Source organism: Capra hircus, chromosome 2 (genome assembly GCF_001704415.2).
Source record: "Capra hircus breed San Clemente chromosome 2, ASM170441v1, whole genome shotgun sequence".
Lineage (NCBI taxonomy): Eukaryota > Metazoa > Chordata > Mammalia > Artiodactyla > Bovidae > Capra > Capra hircus.
This window is the reverse complement of record NC_030809.1, coordinates 45967444-45986939: the sequence shown is the minus strand read 5'-3', so window position 1 is coordinate 45986939 and position 19496 is coordinate 45967444. Positions and strand designations below refer to the sequence as shown.

Genomic DNA, 19496 nt, shown 5'->3' with positions numbered 1-19496 from the left:
CCTGACAATGCAGGAGATGCAGGAAACAAACGTTCAATTACTGAGTTGGGAAGATGCCCTGAAGGAGAAAATGGCAACCTACTCTGGAAAATCCCAGGACACAGAAGCCTGGAGGGCTACGGTCCATGAGATTGCAGAGAGTCGGATATGACTTAGCAACTAAACATGCACATACACAGAAAAAGTATTAGTGAACCAATGATAATTCTAATTATTTGCTTCATGATCTTAGTAAATCATATGTAGTTTAATTTTCAAACTGCTGAAGTGAAAATAGTACCGTTAGATGAAAGGAATAGGACAGTTTTCCAGATCCTGAAAGTATGGATCTTGTAACAACCTATTAACCTCTAGTTTTAATTACACTCTTGTTTACCTATAAACCAAGTATTTTAGAATCCGTTTACCTTTTATTTTCTAGTCTTTTTATGTAAAATTCATCCTAACACCAACTCCATTAAATCATAACCTAAAACATCTTTCTAGCTAGTCTCCCCTCCAGTGATGTATAGAACAAAGAACATGTAAACTAAGGGCACTTTCTGTGCCACTTTATGAAAATAATGACAAACTAAATTTATCCCGACGAAATTTCAGCTTGAAATTTTCTCACAAATCTCAAAACTCATGGCACAAAGGAAAATGGAATCTAAAAATGTTCCTTTTAAAAAGCATTCGCCAGAAATCTCAAGTAAGTAATTTCTCAAACTAGAAAGTTAAGAAAACCTTAAGAGCCCTGATATTCAGCTACTTAAAAGAACAAACTGTACAGAAACAGTTTTATTTGAGTTCTTAATTCAAGTGTAAACAAAGTTTAAAATTCTTTTTCTGAGCAGTAAGTAACATGGTTGTAGGAAAGTACCATTAAAAGTTAATGATTACTATGAAAATGAGGATTTCACAACAATCATTCTCCAGCTAGAATCTTTAAAAACATGGAAGGACTCACTGGGCAAATATCTAGGAGCTGATGCAATCTCATATATAATTCAAATGAAAATAGCTTTATAAATATATCAATATTGAACTCAGAGACTTACTCTGTATTCTAATAGCTATTATGCATACAACATCTTTATAGTGAATGCATTAAAAAAGGTAAGCTCAGCCTGAATGCAGATTTTTGGAATAAGGTCAACAACAACAACAACAACAAAATCTCTATATTTTAAAGTTTAAAGAGTGTTCTATTTAATTTTGTCATTTTTTAAGAGTGTGGGATAAAACAGATCTATATTTAGGACATATCTGACTTAGTTTCTCACTGAAATATTCTCTCTGAATCCTTACGTAAATAATGAAGATGATTATATAGTGTGCATGCATTTCTCCTCGGCATCATTAAAACTACTTATGTATCCAGGAACTATGCTTCTTAATGACCTGACAAATTCCTGTGACTATGTCAGTTTAACAGACTAAATATTAAACTATTAAGATAACAAATATAAAGGGATATTAAAATTTGAAACACGTTCACTACTTTTTAAAAAAAGTTTCCTTTTCTACTCAGTCTGAGGAAAGTATGAAGGAAAAGAGGAGAGAAATGGAAACCTCTGGGTATGCTCGCAACCCTGGACACTCAGATTCTTAAAAACGATAAACTTTCTGTGTTCAGACACAACACAATTAGAGTCATCTCTTCATGTTGTTAAAGCAGTTTGAATTAAAATAGGTACAAACTAAACAACATTTAGAGATGTCAAATATTGTAAAAGTCAACAAGATACTCATGATCTTTAGGTCAATGGATAAATTCAAATACTCACTCATATAACGGAAAGTCTCTTCAGCAAGTACTGGAGAGAGGGTGTCAGATGCATGTTGCTGCTGGTGAGGGGACTGAGTCCAATCTTGATTTTCATAAAGAAAGAGAGAGTCCACTCTGAGTTTATACTGGGGTAGTTGTTCTTCTAGCAGGCTTACAAGCTCAACTTCAGGGACATCTTCATTGGAGCAGACATCTGAGGAGAAGATTCCATGTAAATGAATCCAATATATTCCAATTTACTAGGCTACAGAGAAAAATCAGTGAAATTAGTTCTGTGAAAGTAAGACAATCAAGAAACATTAGTCAAGATCATGTCGCCAATGATTTTTATTGCTGTATCCTGGAATTCCAGTTGGTCTTTCTCTATAAGAACTTCCACAGTAAAAATAATATCATGACTTTTAATTATACTCTATATTGCTTAGGGAATATAACTATGGCTTTAGATTTAAATTTATTTCCTCCTTATCAACCTATTTAGTGCCGCTTAAAAGACACGTGATCTCAAATAACTCATAATGTTTGAGGGGAAAAAAGGCAACAAGACAATCAGCAGAAAATAGTGAGTTCAAAAGGAATAAAACGATTTGTTCTTCAATAGTAGAATTTGACCTCTGTGGGAGGATTCTTCAAAATATGGAAAAGTTATATTCTACTATATTCTCCCAGAAGCTAGATATAAAAAAATTAATATTTACCAGTTAAATGCTAAACAGTAATGTTAACATTCCAGCACAGTGTCCTACACTGGTACTAGAATAAGTACTTACTCACTTTTACTTTAAAGATGTGATACATTTAAAGTCTTGAATATCTTTACATCACTGCTCTCCCCTGCACGTCTCTAACTGTCCCTGCATACACTTCTCTGAACACACTTGGGCTTCTCTATCTTTATGTGTTTGCTCCTGGCTTCTTATTCCAAATGCTGCTCATCATTTAACACCTTCCAAATTTAGCAGTTTACAAAAAAAAAAGAGTTTCCCTTTTTAATATGCTTAAAATACTAGGGCTTAAAATACAGAAAATACAGGATGTCATCTCAACCCTCTCATTTTTTAAAGACATTGGGTATTTCCTTTGTGGGTTGCATAGAGAAACATGTTCTAACTCTGGCAAAGAACAAAGTTTATTTTAAGAAAATGTACCTTCAGTTCAGTTCAGTCACTCAGTCGTGTCCGAATCTTTGTGACCCCATGAATCACAGCACACCAGGCCTCCCTGTCCATCACCATCTCCCGGAGTTCATTCAGACTCATGTCCATCGAGTCCGTGATGCCATCCAGCCATCTCATCCTCTGTCGCGCCCTTCTCCTCCTGCCCTCAATCCCTCTCAGCATCAGAGTCTTTTCCAATGAGTCAGCTCTTCGCATGAGGTGGCCAAAGTACTGGAGCTTCAGCTTTAGCATCATTCCTTCCAAAGAAATCCCAGGGTTGGTCTCCTTCAGAATGGACTGGTTGGATCTCCTTGCAGTCCAAGGGACTCTCAAGAGTCTTCTCCAACACCACAGTTCAAAAGCATCAATTCTTCGGCGCTCAGCCTTCTTCACAGACCAACTCTCACATCCATACATGACCACAGGAAAAACCATAGCCTTGACCAGACAGACCTTAGATGGCAAAGTAATGTCTCTGCTTTTGAATATACTATCTAGGTTGGTCATAACTTTTCTTCCAAGGAGTAAGCATCTTTTAATTTCATGGCTGCAGTCACCATCTGCAGTGATTTCGGAGCCCCCCAAAATAAAGTCTGACACTGTTTCCACTGTTTCCCCATCTATTTCCCATGAAGTGATGGGACCAGATGCCATGATCTTCGTTTTCTGAATGTTGAGCTTTAAGCCAACTTTTTCACTCTCCTCTTTCACTTTCATCATGAGGCTTTTTAGTTCCTCTTCACTTTCTGCCATAAGGGTGGTGTCATCTGCATACCTGAGGTGATTGATATTTCTCCTGGCAATCTTGATTCCAGCTTGTGTTTTTCCCAGTCCAGCGTTTCTCATGATGTACTCTGCATAGAAGTTAAATAAGCACGGTGACAATATACAGCCTTGATGTACTCCTTTTCCTTTTTGGAACCAGTCTGTTGTTTCATGTCCAGTTCTAACTGTTGCTTCCTGACCTGCATACAGATTTCTCAAGAGGCAGGTTAGGTGGTCTGGTATTCCCATCTCTTGAAGAATTTTCCACAGTTTATTGTGAGCCACATAGTCAAAGGCTTTGGCATAGTGAATAAAGCAGAAATAGATGTTTTTCTGGAACTCTCTTGCTTTTCCCATGATCCAGCGGATGTTGGCAATTTGACCTCTGGTTCCTCTGCCTTTTCTAAAACCAGCTTGAACATCAGGGAGTTCACGGTTCATGTATTGCTGAAGCCTGGCTTGGAGAATTTTGAGCATTACTTTACTAGCATGTGAGATGAGTGCAATTGTGCGGTAGTTCGAGCATTCTTTGGCATTGCCTTTCTTTGGAATTGGAATGAAAACTGACCTTTTCCAGTCCTGTGGCCACAGCTGAGTTTTCCAAATTTGCTGGCATATTGAGTGCAGCAATTTCACAGCATCATCTTTCAGGATTTGAAACAGTTCAACTGGAATTCCATCACCTCCACTAGCTTTGTTCATAGTGATGCTTTCTAAGGCCCACTTGACTTCACATTCCAGGATGTCTGGCTCTAGATTAGTGATCACACCATCATGATTATTTGGGTTGTGAAGATCTTTTTTGTACAGTTCTTCCGTGTATTCTTGCCACATCTTCTTAATATGTACCTTAAAAATGTACCTTAAAATGTACCTTAAAAAAGTAAATTTCAACTACTTGACTTTAATTAAAAAATGAGGAGCCTGACATTAATCAAATATGAGGAGGCTGACCATATTAGAAAATTCTATCCATATAGAAAGATAAGCAGTGGCTTCATAACCAAAACATGAGGTACATAATCACAGATATGAGGTACATTTAAAACCTTAAACGAAGAAGCTCCTCTCAACCCTTAGCAGATCGCTTAAATAAGAACTCCAAAAATACATCCAAATAATAATACTACGAATTCTATGCAACTATTCAAATTTTTTTCCTGCCATGAATATATGACATACATATTATTATTATTATCATATATGCAGGAAGAGAAGTTGACTATAAATACATGCAGAGCTAAAAACAAACTCTTAGTCACTCAAAGGTATAATGCAAATGATGAACAAAATTAATATTCATTAAAATAACCACTATTCCCTATACATTTTACTTTAATAAGCATTAATGAAATTCTGTGAAAATTCAAGATTACCAGTTGCCTACTTCCAAAATGAGTATACACTCAAGGTTTAGAAGATTTGAATAATATCCTCCAGACTAGCACCTCCTATTTGCTTCTGTATTTCTGGCAAGGTACTATTTAGTGATTTCCTAATTGTCCAATCCTATTTTATCCTTCAAATGTTCTTTCTTGTGTTCACTTCTTTCTAGCCACACTGGCTCATTTAGATTCAAGGTCTCCTCTTGTTTCTCGGCCTCGAAGTGATCTGTTCTCATTACATTCATATTTTCCTCCACAACTTCATAGCTTTCTTATGTTACTCTCCTATGCAAAGGTAAGAAAGGTTTGAGTTTCATTTAGACAGAGTGTAAAAACCTAATGAACGGTGTTGTTCAATCGCTCAATCATGTCCAGCTCTTTGCAACCCCATGGACTGCAGCATGCCAGGCTTCCCTGTCTTTCATCATCTCCTGGAGTTTGCTCAAATTCGTGTCCTTTGAGTAGATGATGCCATCCAACCATCTCATCCTCTGTCATCCCCTTCTCCTCTCACCTTCAGTCTTTCCAAGCATCAGGATCTTTTCCAATGAGTCAGCTCTTCACATCAGGTGGCCAAAGTATTGGTGCTTCCCCATCAGTCTTCCAATGAATATTCAGGAATGATTTCCTTTAGGATGGACTGGTTTGATCTCCTTGCAGTCAAGGAACTCTCCAGAGTCTTCTCCAACACCACAGTCCAAAAGCATTAATTCTTCGGTGCTCAGTCTTCTTTATGGTCCAACTCTCACATCCATACATCACTACTGGAAAAACCATAGCTTTGACTAGATGGACCTTTGTCAGCAAAGTAATGTCTCTGCTTTTTTAATATGTTGCCTATGTTTGCTATAGCTTTTCTTCCAAGGAGCAAGCATCTTTTAATTTCATGGCTGCAGTCACTGTCCACAGTGATTCTGGAGCCCAAGAAAATGACAAGTTGAGACAATCAAAAGATCCTAGAAGGGTTGTACCTGCTAGAAGTGGAATTAAATTAATGCTAAAATAAAGCATAATGGAATATGATCTTGTGATTTACAAACTCAGATAGCAAAGATTAAAAACAAGACTCAAAAGAACTGATCTTATCAGCAAGTAATTTAAGGACCTGCCAAAATAACAGTTTTCCAAATAAGACAACAAAATTCAAACATCAATGTAACACTGAAAATATTTGATAACAAGTTACTAGAAATGCAAAGAATAAGCAATTTGTAACCCATTACCAGTTGGAAAATAAATCAACAGAAACAAGCCCAGTAATGACAAAAATGATAAAATTAGTAAAGAGAAATTTTTAAAAAGCCATTATAAATATGCTCAAAGATTTAAGAGGAAAACTTAAATTTGATGAAAAGAGAAATGAGAAGTATACTTCTAAAATTCAAATAGAACTAGAGTGAAAGAAAGTGAAGTCACTCAGTCATGTCTGACTTTTTGCGACCCCGTGGACTGTAGCCTACCAGGTTCCTCCTTCTATGGGATTTTTCAGGCAAGAACCCTGGAGTGGGTTGCCATTTCTTTCTCCAAGAGATCTTCCCAACCCAGGGATTGAACCCAGGTCTCCTGCATTGTAGGCATATGCTTTACCGTCTGAGCCACCAGGGGAGCCCCCCAGAACTGGAGTACAATATAGAAATTAAAAATTCACTGGATAACATTAACATATTAGACACTCTCCAGAAGAAAAGAAAAGTAAGACTTGAAGGCACAGCAATGGTAACTATCTCAAATGAAAAAAGACTAGGGAGAAAACCACTGACTTATATAGACAGAGTTAATAAAACTATGTTAAGCAAAGTTGCAGAATACAAAGTCAATATATAAATTTCATTTCTACATACTAGTAATAACACCTGGAAAATAAAACTGAATAAACAATGTCATTTATAGTAGCAGGGAAAAAAAAAGTAGGATTAAATTTAACAAAGTATGTGGAAGACCTGTGTAACAAAAATTGCAAGTACTATTTAGAGAAATTAAAGAAGACCTAAATAAATGGAGGGATATGTCATGTTCACGGATTAAAAGACTTAACAGTCTTAAGATGTCAATTCTCTATCAAGTGTGCATCATTCCATTCAAAATTCCATCACTCTTTTTTGGCTGAAACTGACAAAAGGATTAAAAATTTATATAGAAGGGGTTTTAAAATCTATATAGAAATGTGAGAGGTCAAGAATGGCCAAAACTACTTTTTAAAAAGAAGAGCAAAGTTGGAGAATGTATACTACCTGATTTCAAGATTTACTATAGATTTCTGTACAGGACCAATCCAAATTAATGCTTTTAAAATCCAGATTGTACAAACACTGTGTTGTCTTTTCATTTGTTAATAACTTCTTAAGTTCCAAAAAGTAACAATTAGCATTGGATCATTTATATAAAAGTTCAAGTAAAAAGAAAGAAAAGAAACAAAAATAGTAATAAAATGATTTACTATAGAGTTATAGTAATCAAAACATTATAGTATTTATGTAAAGATAGACTTGGGGATTAAAGAAACAGAATGGAGAGTTCAGAAACAGTATAAAATGGGCAGTTGACCTTAATGTAAAAGCAAAAACTGTAAAACTCTTGGAGGTAAACTGAAGAGATATCTTTGTGATTCTGAACTATGCAAAGATTTCTTAGAAATAACACAAAAAATATGAACTATAAAAGCAAAACTTGATAAACTGGGCTCCACCAAAATTTTAAACTTTTGCTCTTCAAAGGACACCATTAAGTAGATGAAAAGGCAAACCACAGTCTGGAAGAAAATATTTGTAACCCTTTACCTAACAAAGAATTTATATAGAATATATAAAGAACATTTATAGTTCAATAGTAGGGCAAATATAAAAATGAGCAAATGATTTAAATAGAAAATTCCAAGTACCTAGAAATAGCCGATAAGCACAAGAAGAGACTGAAAATCATTCGTCTTCAAGGAAAAAGAAACTGAAACCACACAGAGATACCAGATACACACCTACTAGAATGGTTAAAATAAAAAACACTGCTGTTACCAAGTGTTATGTTGTTGTGAAGAGGTCAGGGAACTATGGCCCAGAAGCCAACTCTAGCCTATTGCCTCTGCTTGGCTTGATAAATTAAGTTTTATTGAAACAATTATATATGTTCTTTTATGTATCATCTATGACATTTTTACTGCTATAACAGCAGAGTTTAGTAGTTGTAACTCGGCAATAAAAACAAACTGCTGACAGATACCACAATGTTGATAAATCTCAAAAGCACTTTGCTGCATAAAAAATCCAGACACAAAAGACAGATTAATTTATATGACCTTCCAGAACAAGCAAATTTTTTCTGTTACCATAGTAACAAAAAACACATTGACTGGAGTTAGCAGTTGAGGGGTGGAGAGATCTGGGTATGAGAGAACTTTGGGGGGATTATAAAAATATCTTACAACTTGATTGTACTGGTGGTTACATGAGTGTACATATTTGTCAAAACCAAACTCTACACTTAAAATGGGTGCATCTTAATACACATATCTCAGTACTGGTGAATAAAAAACAGGGAAAAAACCCTACAGATTTAGATGCGTTTCAAAATTTTATCGAGTTTTAGAAAAGTAGTCCTGTGCATTTACTGTGTGTTATATAACACCTCCAACTGGTTTTGTAGCAGTATTCCATATTTAAACACATTAATACATTTTTCAGCAAACAAACATTCAAACAAAGTGGGATAAATCTAGAAATAACTGGATAAGTCAGGTTTTGTGGACCAATGAGTTTTAGAACCAAAGTGTAGAAAAAAAGTTGGGTATACAGAGTTTTTGAAATTTAGTCTTGCAGATGAGGACTTACAGGGTTGTACCTGTTTTGCAAACTTATATGTCCTGAGAGCCTTATGTGCGGATACTGTTGTTAAGTGACTTCAGGGTATAGATAGCAACTCTGTCTTTTTGGAGATAGGAAGATGGGAACAGGAAAATAAGATAAGGGAGATGAGTATGACGCAGTTTCTACTGATCAGGGCTCACAGATATAGGGAATCAGACATAGACAAGGAACAACACCCAAGGCAGATTTTGATAATGCAGTTAAGAGGGGTCCCTAACCTCTGGAATCTAATGCCTGAAGATCTGAGGAGGAGCTGATGTAATATTAATAGAAATAAAGCACACAATAAATTGAACATGCTTGAATCGTCCCCAAACCACCCCTTATCCCTGCCCCAATCCATGGAAAAACTGTCTTCCATGAAACCAGTTGTGGACCAGAATGTTTGGGGACCACTGTGATAGGAGACCTGAGGATGGAGAGATTAATTCAGTGGTCTCTGAGAAGATAAGGCTGGAGAGAGAGGCTGAGTTTCATCATGGTGGGCCTTAAATGCATTTTGTCATATAGGCAAGAGCACTTCATTTATTAAACTGGACTCACCGGTGATGCTCTCTGAGTCTCTGTGATTGATATTCATGAGGTTTTCTTCACCCATCAGTGCTGTAAAAGTGGCATCCTGGGACTGACTCATGCAAGATCCTTTTTTGTTTTGGTTGAGAAGGATAGCTTTGGTTTGAATCAGAGTAAAGGAAATCCATCAAGCCATTGAATAAAGAAAGGTTCTGGTCAAAGGGATATTTGCTTTTAAATAGATTTTTGTTTGATGAGTCAAATGACATCTGGAGCAGAGTGATCTCATGTGATTATCACACCTTGGATGGTCATGACCTAAAACAAAGAACACATCAAGTGACTTTAGAATTCAGCATGCTTGTCAATAACAGCAATTCAATTACCTGGAATATATATCATTAAGAATGTTTTCCTAATGATACACATACCACGTGGATAAATCTCAAAATAATTATGCTGGATGAAAGACGCCAGACAAAAAGGGTACATAATTTATGATTCCATTTATATAAAATAAAAAAAATATAAACTTACGTACAGTGACAGAAAGCAGATCACTTGTTGCCTGGGGCTGGGGAGGGATTACCAAGGGACAGGATAAAATTTAGAGGATGATAAATATGTTCATTATTTTGATGGTGATGGTTTCACAGGTATATACATGTCAAAACTTACCAAATTGTATATTTGAAATATGTGCAATCTAATGTAAATTATAGGGCTTCCCAGGGAGTGCCAGTGGTAAAGAATCTGCCTGCCAATGCAGGAGACACCAGAGACACGGGTTCAGTCCCCGGGTTGGGAAGATCCCCTGGAGGAGGAAATGGCAACCCACTCCAGTATCTTGCCTGGAGAATCCCATGGACAGAAGAGCCTAGTGGGCTACAGTCCATGGGGTCACAAGAGTCAGATGTGACTGAGCACACATACACATAAAATGTAAATATAATTCATTAAAGCTGTTTAAAAAATGTAATCTACTGTTTAAAGTAAAATAATAATAATATACAGTGGGGTCTATAACATATATATGGAAGTAAAATGTGTTAAAACAATAGCACAAAGGCCAGGAAGAGAAAAATGGAAATTTACTACAGCAAGGTGTTTATACCATATAGGAAACAGTAAAATACTACTCAAAGTTGAACTAAAAAAATGTTTATTATAAACTCTAAAGCAAACAATAACTCGAGAATTACAGATAATAAATCAAAAAAGAAGAGGAAATGGAATAATATTAAGCAGAGTTTCTCAACCTTGGTGCTACTGCTATTCAGGGCTGGATAATACTTCGTTGTGTGCATTGTAGGATGTTTAGCAGCATGAGAGAAGAATCCTCTCCCCAGACCTGTTTCCAGTTTTAACAGCCCCCTCAATTCCAGACAGTATCAAGTGTCCCCTGGGCACAGGGGTAAATTGCTCTCAGTTGGAAATTACTGATATAAAAGATGCTCAACCTTACTTATAATTAAAATAAATTAAAATGTAAAGAAAATATTTTTCATCCATTAGATCAACAAACATTATGTTTGTTGTTGGAAGGGATATGGAGTAAGTCATACTGTTGATAAAAGTGCAAACTGATACAAGCTTTCAGAAAGGCTATTCAGCAATGCCCACTACACTTTTCAATGCATATACACCATAATTTAACAATTTTACCAGTAAGAATTTATACAATGGATATACTCACAGAGCATGCCAAGCTGTAGGCATAGGGATGCTCATATAGTATTTTCTTAAAAAAAATATGCACACAACTGGAATCAAAACATTCATAAAGAACCAGTTTATAGAGGAACACAAAACAATATAATGCATTAAATACATGTGTGTACTTAAAAAACCCAATTGTTGTCAATTAAAAAACTGTTTAATATTAATTTTAAGCCTAGCTTTATATCAAAAGACAGTCTCTACTAAATAGTGTCTACTTAGCAACGTGCAGCTTCTATTTATGGCTAAATCGTTCTCATGCCTACTATTTACAGGCATCATAAATACTGTGTGTGTGTGTGTGTTTTTTAACAAGCATCACTGCCAAGAAATAGAGAAGACCAAAATAAAAGCAGTAGAGGAGACTGAAAGGGAGAAGGCAATGGCACCCCACTCCAGTACTCCTGCCTGGAAAATCCCATGGACGGAGGAGCCTGGTAGGCTGCAGTCCATGGGATCGCTGAGGGTCAGGCACGACTGAGCGACTTCACTTTCACTTTTCACTTTCATGCATCGGAGAAGGAAATGGCAACCCACTCCAGTGTTCTTGCCTGGAGAATCCCAGGGACTGGGGAGCCTGGTGGGCTGCCGTCTATGGGGTCACACAGAGTCAGACACGACTGAAGTGACTTAGCAGCAGCAGGAGACTGAAAATGGTCACTGAGGTACTATAGAGACACAATCCCAGCAAATACTAGGAAAGAAAATTTCAGAGATAGAATGGGCAAAATAATTAAACATATAGAAATGTCAAAAAAGATATTTGGTTTTTAAAAGGGGGTACAGAGACCATAAAATCAACAGTAACGATCTAGAAAGCAGTCCAACCAAAAGGTTAGGCCCAAAGCCAGGCTGTAAGTAATCACGAAGAAGAATGGAGTATAGTGAGCATACACCAAGGTTTATAATATCCAGGCTTTCCGATTATCATGGACAAGCAAAATTTTAAAAAACTTCTGTGGTTATAGGCATAGGATTGCTGTTTTTATACTTCATAAATGGAAAAAAATGTATAAGAAAAAAACATAATAAACAACAGTCGTTACCAGAAAAGTTTATAATTTTAAGTTGGTATAAGAAAAAATTTCCTATATTTGAATTCAGAAAACTTTAATAAATTTTTAAAATTCCATCTTATATAAACAATTATATTCTTGAAATATGTTTGTCAATATAGTAATCTGTACAAGCCAGTGCAACATGATGTAAAGCTGAAAGTATTTATTAGGTACTTTAATTTTAATTCCAGTTGTCAAAAACTCATTTTCCTATCCAAGCTCAGTCTATTGCATGCAATTAAATTCTTCCCCATGTGCTATCTTACTGTCCAAGCTGTCATTTCCAAATTAACCACTGCAAGGGCAATGGAACTAAAATGGGATCAAACCAATTAAGATTTGCCTACACCCACCCCCTGAAGTTGAAGGGAGGAAGAAAGCACCTTCCCTGCAGAACTCAACCACCAGGAACCTGAACACAATCTCAGCTAAGAGTTCTGTCCACAAAGAAGCGACAACTGTTGAGCTGGCAACTGAGAATCACATGTTATGTAAGTCCTTACGGCACATTTAATTTTTATCAAGTTCTTTCAAATTATAATACTCCAGAAATCTGAATTTATAGATTATGAATACAGTGCTATATTTCAAAAAATAGAATGGTAATGAAAATATAAGAATAAACATGCTACTGTCTAATAGGTCATCCAGTTCAGGGTCAGCAAATGTACTAACTGAATTTGACCTGCCACCTGTTCTCTGTAACCTGTGAGCCAAGAACAGGTTTCACATTTTCAAACGGTTGGGGGAAAGAAAAACATCAACGTTAAAATGTTTCATGGATGTGTAACAAATATGTGAAATTCAAATTTCAGTTTCTATGAGTGAAGTTTTACTGGAGCAGAGCCATGCTCCCTTGTTTATGTGTCATCAACTGGTTGCTTTCATGCTACGATGGCAGAGCTTAGTAACTGTGACAAAAATCTTATAGTCAGCCAAAGCCTAAAATATTTACTATCTGACCTTTCATAGAAAAAGATTTCGGACTCCTAATCTAGTAGTAAAATAATTCAGACATCAAATAACCATCTGTATAAATCAACAGTTTCCTAGTTCAAACTTCTAAAATAGGGAACCACCTACATTTAGGTATACTTGTAATTAGATCACTATCTCTAAAGAATTTCAGTAAGGAACAGACTTCTATTTTCTATACCTACTAGTATATTTAAAAGCTATTTTCAAGTTCTAAGAAAATATTTTTTAAAAGTCATAAATTACAAATTCGGAGAAGGTGATGGCACCCCACTCCAGTACTCTTGCCTGGAAAATCCCATGGATGGAGGAGCCTGGTAGGCTGCAGTCCGTGGGTTGAGAAGAGTTGGACATGACTGAGCGACTTCACTTTCACTCTTCACTTTCATGCACTGGAGAAGGAAATGGCAACCCACTCCAGTGTTCTTGCCTGGAGAATCCCAGGGACGGGGAGCTGGTGCGCTATTGTCTATGGGATCGCACAGAGTCGGACACAACTGAAGCGACTTAGTAGCAGCAGCAGCAAGTTACAAATTGCTTGTGAAGAAGTGGAGAGGGAAGGGAAGGTGAAAGAAGGAAGAGAAAGAAGAGAGGCAGGAGGAGGAAAGAGGAGGAGGATGAAAAGGAATAAAAGCAAATGCCTCTCATATGGTCCAAACGGGTTCTTAAACAAAACTGTGGTCGTTAATCATACTGTAATCAAAGACCACTGTGGAAATCTACTGATAACTTCAGGATCTTCTGCTTGCTACTTTGTTATACACTGGCTGGTTTAATCTCATATTTTCATTATGATTCCCATTTTTTGTTTTTTATATTTACTATAGCACACAGGAACACAAAAAACTGTATGTGGGTGTTCACTATGGATGCTAGCATCCATCTTTAGTGTAGAGAATTGCTTTTAAATTAGTTTTAGAGGTTTTGTTAATGATTTGGTCTTAACTGTTATATACAAGAATAGAGAAAACCCAGGTGAACACAGAACTAAGTCCATCTCCAGAGTCATGCAGGAAGAATCTAGGTCCCCAGGGCAGTTCAGGAACCTGACCAACCTACACACTGTGCACCAGGTCAGGGGTGATCTGGAAGCAGTATGTTCTTCCTTATGACTCTTTAGAACTAAGGAAACCCGTTGGATGTGCCCTGGTCTAGATCTGAACTCCTCCCTAGGATTAGTTTAGAATAGCAATTCTGACCGGAGAAGGCAATGGCAACCCTCACCAGTACTTTGCTTAGAAAATCCCATGGACAGAGGAGCCTGTTAGGCTGCAGTCCATGGGGTCATGAAGAGTCGGACACTTACTGAGTGACTTCACTTTCACTTTTCACTTTCATGCATTGGAGAAGGAAATGGCAACCCACTCCAGTGTTCTTGCCTGGAGAATCCCAGGGACGGTGGAGCCTGGTGGGCGGCCGTCTGTGGGATTGCACAGAGTCGGACACGACTAAAGTGACTTAGCAGCAGCAGCAGCAGCAGCAGCAGCAGCAATTCTGATATATAGGACATATATATATATAGCAATATAGGACAAGGTATGCACCTCGGCATTAGACAAGCCTGAATTTTATCTCATTTACTGGTTTTCTGACTCTGAGCACATTACTTCCCAGTTCATAATTGTTGAGGCGGAAGTAATAATCAACTATTCTTTATAGGGAGGGTCAAGTATGATGAGCACCAAAATGAATAACAGAAATTCCTAACTCGGTAAAGACGTACAGTGGACACTGAAATGTGACACTCATCCCCTCCAGCTACCCCCTTTAACTTGGGCCTGAAGAAAAAATGATTTCTTCTTAATATTTCAAGGTTTCTGACCCAACAGTCAACTCTGAGCTCAGAATGGCTACTTTGTTTAAGTATGTATTAGATGTAGTCTAAAGATTACCTCTGAAAAATCTTCATTTAGAAAGAGATAAAGATTAAGTAATAAAGCAACAAGTGCCATAAAGCAAGACCACTGAAGGAGATTATTCCGGAAGCTGATTCCTTCATGGATTCTGGGGAAGGGCTGCTGACCATAAAAAGCTTAACTAACTAGCATAGTAGCAGCATTAGCTTCCTATTGCTGTTCCAATGAATCACCACAAATTTCAGTGGCTTAAAACAACATCAATTTATTATCTACAGTTCTGCACCTCAAGGGATGAAAAACTTTCAGTGGATCAAAACCAAAAACCAAGGTATTGGCAGAGCTACGCTTCCTCTTTCGGCTCTAGGGGGAAATCCCTCTCCCTGTCTTGTCCAGCTTCTAGAGCTGCAGTCCTTGGCTCAGGGGCCCTTCTTCCATCTTCAAAGCCAGCATCTCCAGATCTCTCTCTCTCTCTGCTTCCCCATCACATCACGTCTTCTGCCAAATCTTCTGCTATCTCCCTCTTATCGACACCCATACTTTTATTTAAGGCCCAACTGGATTAGCCAAAATAATCTCCCCTTCTCAAAATCCTCAATGTGGCCCTTTCTGCAAAATCCCTTTGGCTATATCAGGTAATATTCACAGGTTCCAGGAGACTAAGGTCTAGGTATCCTGGAGGGCCATTATTGAGCCTAGCACAGAGGTTAAGAACATGGATTCTGAACCCCAGTTCTACTACTAGTTGCATGACCTTGGACAAGTTACTTAACCTCATTTCTTCACTTGTAAAGTGGCCTTAATAACATGTCTCCTTTATGGAGATTAAGTGAGTTACAAGAGGATAATAGAAGAACCTGCCTCAGATGGTCACTGGGAAATTCCATGAGTTACTACATGTAAAGCTCTTAGAACAATACCTCAGAATAAAGTAAATGCTATGCAAATATTAGTTATTATTACTTCTATCACTATCAAATAGTACTATTTTATCATTATCATTACAATTATTCAAGCCTACAGAAAGCTGTACACACTGTAAAGCCTACTGTTGATCGCTTTATGATATCTTCTTGCAACTAAGAAGTCACATTTACTTCCTGTCATCTGATGAGTGATGCTAGTTTAGTGCCCTTTATCATTTTCTCTCTACCTCTGTGATGCATAAATAGAAAGCCTGCAGTGTCACAGTCCTAAATGCAGCTGAAACTAAACTCTGGCAAGCACAAACAGTACATATCCAGTGTCTTTCCTAGTTCATACACACACACTTCCTTGAGTATTTTCTACTTGCTATGCTGGATCTATATTCATTCTTTTTAGGAACAACTTCACCACTTTTCTTCATAAAACAATCAACCAAGCATGCATTATTTAACAAGAAGCCAGCTTTCGTAATTCTTGAACACTTAGGAGAAAATAAACTAAACCGGCCCAGTGACTTATTTTATTAACAATGAGACATAAAAAGAACAAACAAAACATGTCATTGATATAAATACGGCTGGCAGAATACAACAGGCGGAAGACTTAGTTTGGCCTAGCCATGGAAACTAAATGGTCAACAGTGAGGGCCTAAATATAGGTCCTGTGCCTAAAAAAAAAAAAAAAAAATCTTGCTACTTCCTTAAAACAGGATACTCTGGCCAAAACAGCCTTACAGGGTAGGCTAAAGCATTTCAGGGACACTTCACTTGGATAAGACTGCAGAGCCTACAATTACAGTAACTATAATGATGTGGCAAATATTTAAATTGAAAAAATACACTTAAAATTTTTATTGTACAAATTATACTTTGGGGATTAATTTAAAATACATGTTGGCTGCTGATCTGCCTGCAGAAATGGGAACAGTGACAATCACTAATTCCAGCAGCAGCTCTGGTAGGCAGTGAGAACCTTAATCCAGACCAAAGATAAAGTGTACAATTTCAAACACAAAATAAATGTACCATGTTCCTACATTAAACAACAGACTTTCAAGAGACTCACTAATTTTCTGGCTACATCAAAAGATAAAACTTACTGAAAAACCCCGCAATAATTTTAAAGTCAGATACTAAACTACAAAAAAGTCTATAGGAAGGTTTCAGTGCTAAAAGCTGAAAAAGGGGTGGTGGTGGAGGGGTATACCTCTGAAATCCACCCTGGATAGTGAGCAACAGATCTCACAAAGGCAGAGACCACACAATGCCAGGGCCAGCTGCACGGGCGAGCCGCAGTACACTACCTCCAGCACACCTACGCTACCAGCAGCTGTCGAGTTCACCCCAGGAGCTACGTGGTCCTGGTAAAATTTTGACCCGTTTTTTGAGTGTCATTCAATTTGATGACCAGTAGGGTTTCCAGAGTATAAGATATAGAGAGGCAGCTCTACTTACAAACAGGATGAATTCCAAAAGGCTGTGAAATCCATTAGTCTAAAAGTCCAAAACTATGAGTGAGATTTAGGTTTTTGGGGTCCACATTTCCTCTGAGCTGGTATATTTTTGGCATTAAAAAAAAAAAGTGTTCCGTTTTGTTTACAATGAACATTTACTGAGGCAGGCAACCCCTCCCTTCCACAATCTCCACCAACAGAAGGGAGGGAACCTCTGGCAGCTAAGGAATCCACACTAGAGTTCCACCTGCAGATTAGAAATGGCCATTAACCCACAGTGCCATCTGTGGTGTTTGATAAGTTTCCACAGGGCCACTTTCACTCTTCATACCCAGCCTTCAGGTTCTTGAACTCCAACTTTAACCGGAATTAAACTTTGACTAAACAGGCATCCCATTTTAGACATTCATATTTCTTCACCTTTGGCTGCCTGTCAAAGGCACAGGCACACCCTGGGACTGTCCTTAATAATCATTTTTACTATCCAGTCATAAATTTAACATGCGTAATTTTTTCATTTTCAGTTTTTTACACAATTTGTATTTTCATGTTGATCCATCTATCACCAGTACTGCTTTCAGAGACAAAATGGGGCTTTATAAAATGTACAAGATACCTCAAAAGTATACACATATAAAATAAACATGCCATAAATAACAATGGCTGAGTTGGAAATGATTTCATCTACTGGTGATCGGCGGAGCTGAACTTGATCTGTAGCATCCATTGCTCCTATCCAGAAACTTTCAGAAGTTACAGGTTTTAAGCAGACAAGCTTGTGTTTCAAAAGATATATAAGAAAGAAACTCTACCATCCAAGGACAGGACTTTCTCTCCTATACATTTAGAGATGTAATTTTCCACTTGATCTTAGCCAAAAGGCCAAGAAGCGATTGGAGAGACGTAATTTTAGATGTCGCTTATACCTGACATTTGGTTTCAAACCAAATACTGAAGAAGGTTTGAAGAAAAAATTAGTCTGCTGTCTTGTCTGCAAAGATAATGAATTTATGTTTCAATAATCCAGTCTGAACTATGGCAGCAGAAAGGGATACTGTTTCTCTATCCTTCCTCACCAAACAGTAAATAGCAAGAGAATGGGTGACTGCTAATATGTATCTGATTCACCAGAGTCATCAAATCACTAAGAGCTAAAACCACCATGGTTGGATGGCATCACCAACTCGATGGACATGAGTTGGAGCAAGCTCTCGGAGTTGGTGATGGACAGGGAGGCCTGGCGTGCTGCAGTCCATGGGGTTGCAAAGAGTCAGACATGACTGAGCAACTGAACTGACTGAAAACCACCACAGCAATACTGAAGAAGATTTTCCAGGCAAGGAACCATCTGTGAGTCAATGATTAATTTTACAGCAGTCATATTATACAACTGTAGTTGTATATTCCATACAGTACCTTTTACAAAATTAGACAAATAATCCAAAAGAAAAAAACATTAGGGACTTTTTCAAGAAAGCCAGGTCTAGTCATTATCAGAAGGCTTCTGTTTCATGTTTGACACCTACATCCTTATCAAAGTACAATGACAATTATTAAAATATGACCCCAATCATGAGGAAAATGTTAAATCATGCTCTCATGCCCACTCTTCAATAAGTTAGGAAAGCAAGATTTAAAAGAAAATATTAAGAAATAATATTTTATGCTGTTTAAATAAGTAAGTTTTACCTATCTGGAAAATTCATACACCCAGGTGTGCTGGCATCTTTTTTTTTCAAGTTTTTTAAAAAATTTATTTTTAATTGGAGGATAACTGCTTTACAATGTTGTGTTGGTTTCTGCCATACAACAGTGTGAATCAGCCATAAAGATATGTATGTCCCCTCTGTCTAGAACCCCTTCCCCACCCCCTAGTTTGAAAAACTATGGCATCCAATAAAGGTTATCATTACCACTGGATTTTATTTTCCAATTTTTGGAAGTATAATATTAAACACAGCTAAGATGGCAGATGAATAGGACGTGAAGACCACTTTCTCCCTCACAAATTCCTCAAAAGAACATTTCAACACTGAGCAAACTCCACAAAACAACTTCTG

General features: G+C 37.3%; 1 protein-coding gene across 2 annotated transcripts in view; it reads right to left on the bottom strand.

Annotated features, from left to right (window-relative positions):
• TRAK2 (trafficking kinesin protein 2) overlaps nt 1-19496 on the bottom strand; it is an 84896-nt gene that overhangs the window by 39067 nt on the left and 26333 nt on the right. For both annotated transcript variants that reach the window (XM_018060883.1, XM_005676369.3), the window contains exons 3-4: nt 9479-9766; nt 1770-1964 (exon numbers count right to left, since the gene is read on the bottom strand). In XM_018060883.1, coding sequence (XP_017916372.1) covers nt 1770-1964; nt 9479-9569 — 286 coding nt within the window. In that variant the 5' untranslated portion in view covers nt 9570-9766. The remainder of the gene's footprint in view (nt 1-1769; nt 1965-9478; nt 9767-19496) is intronic.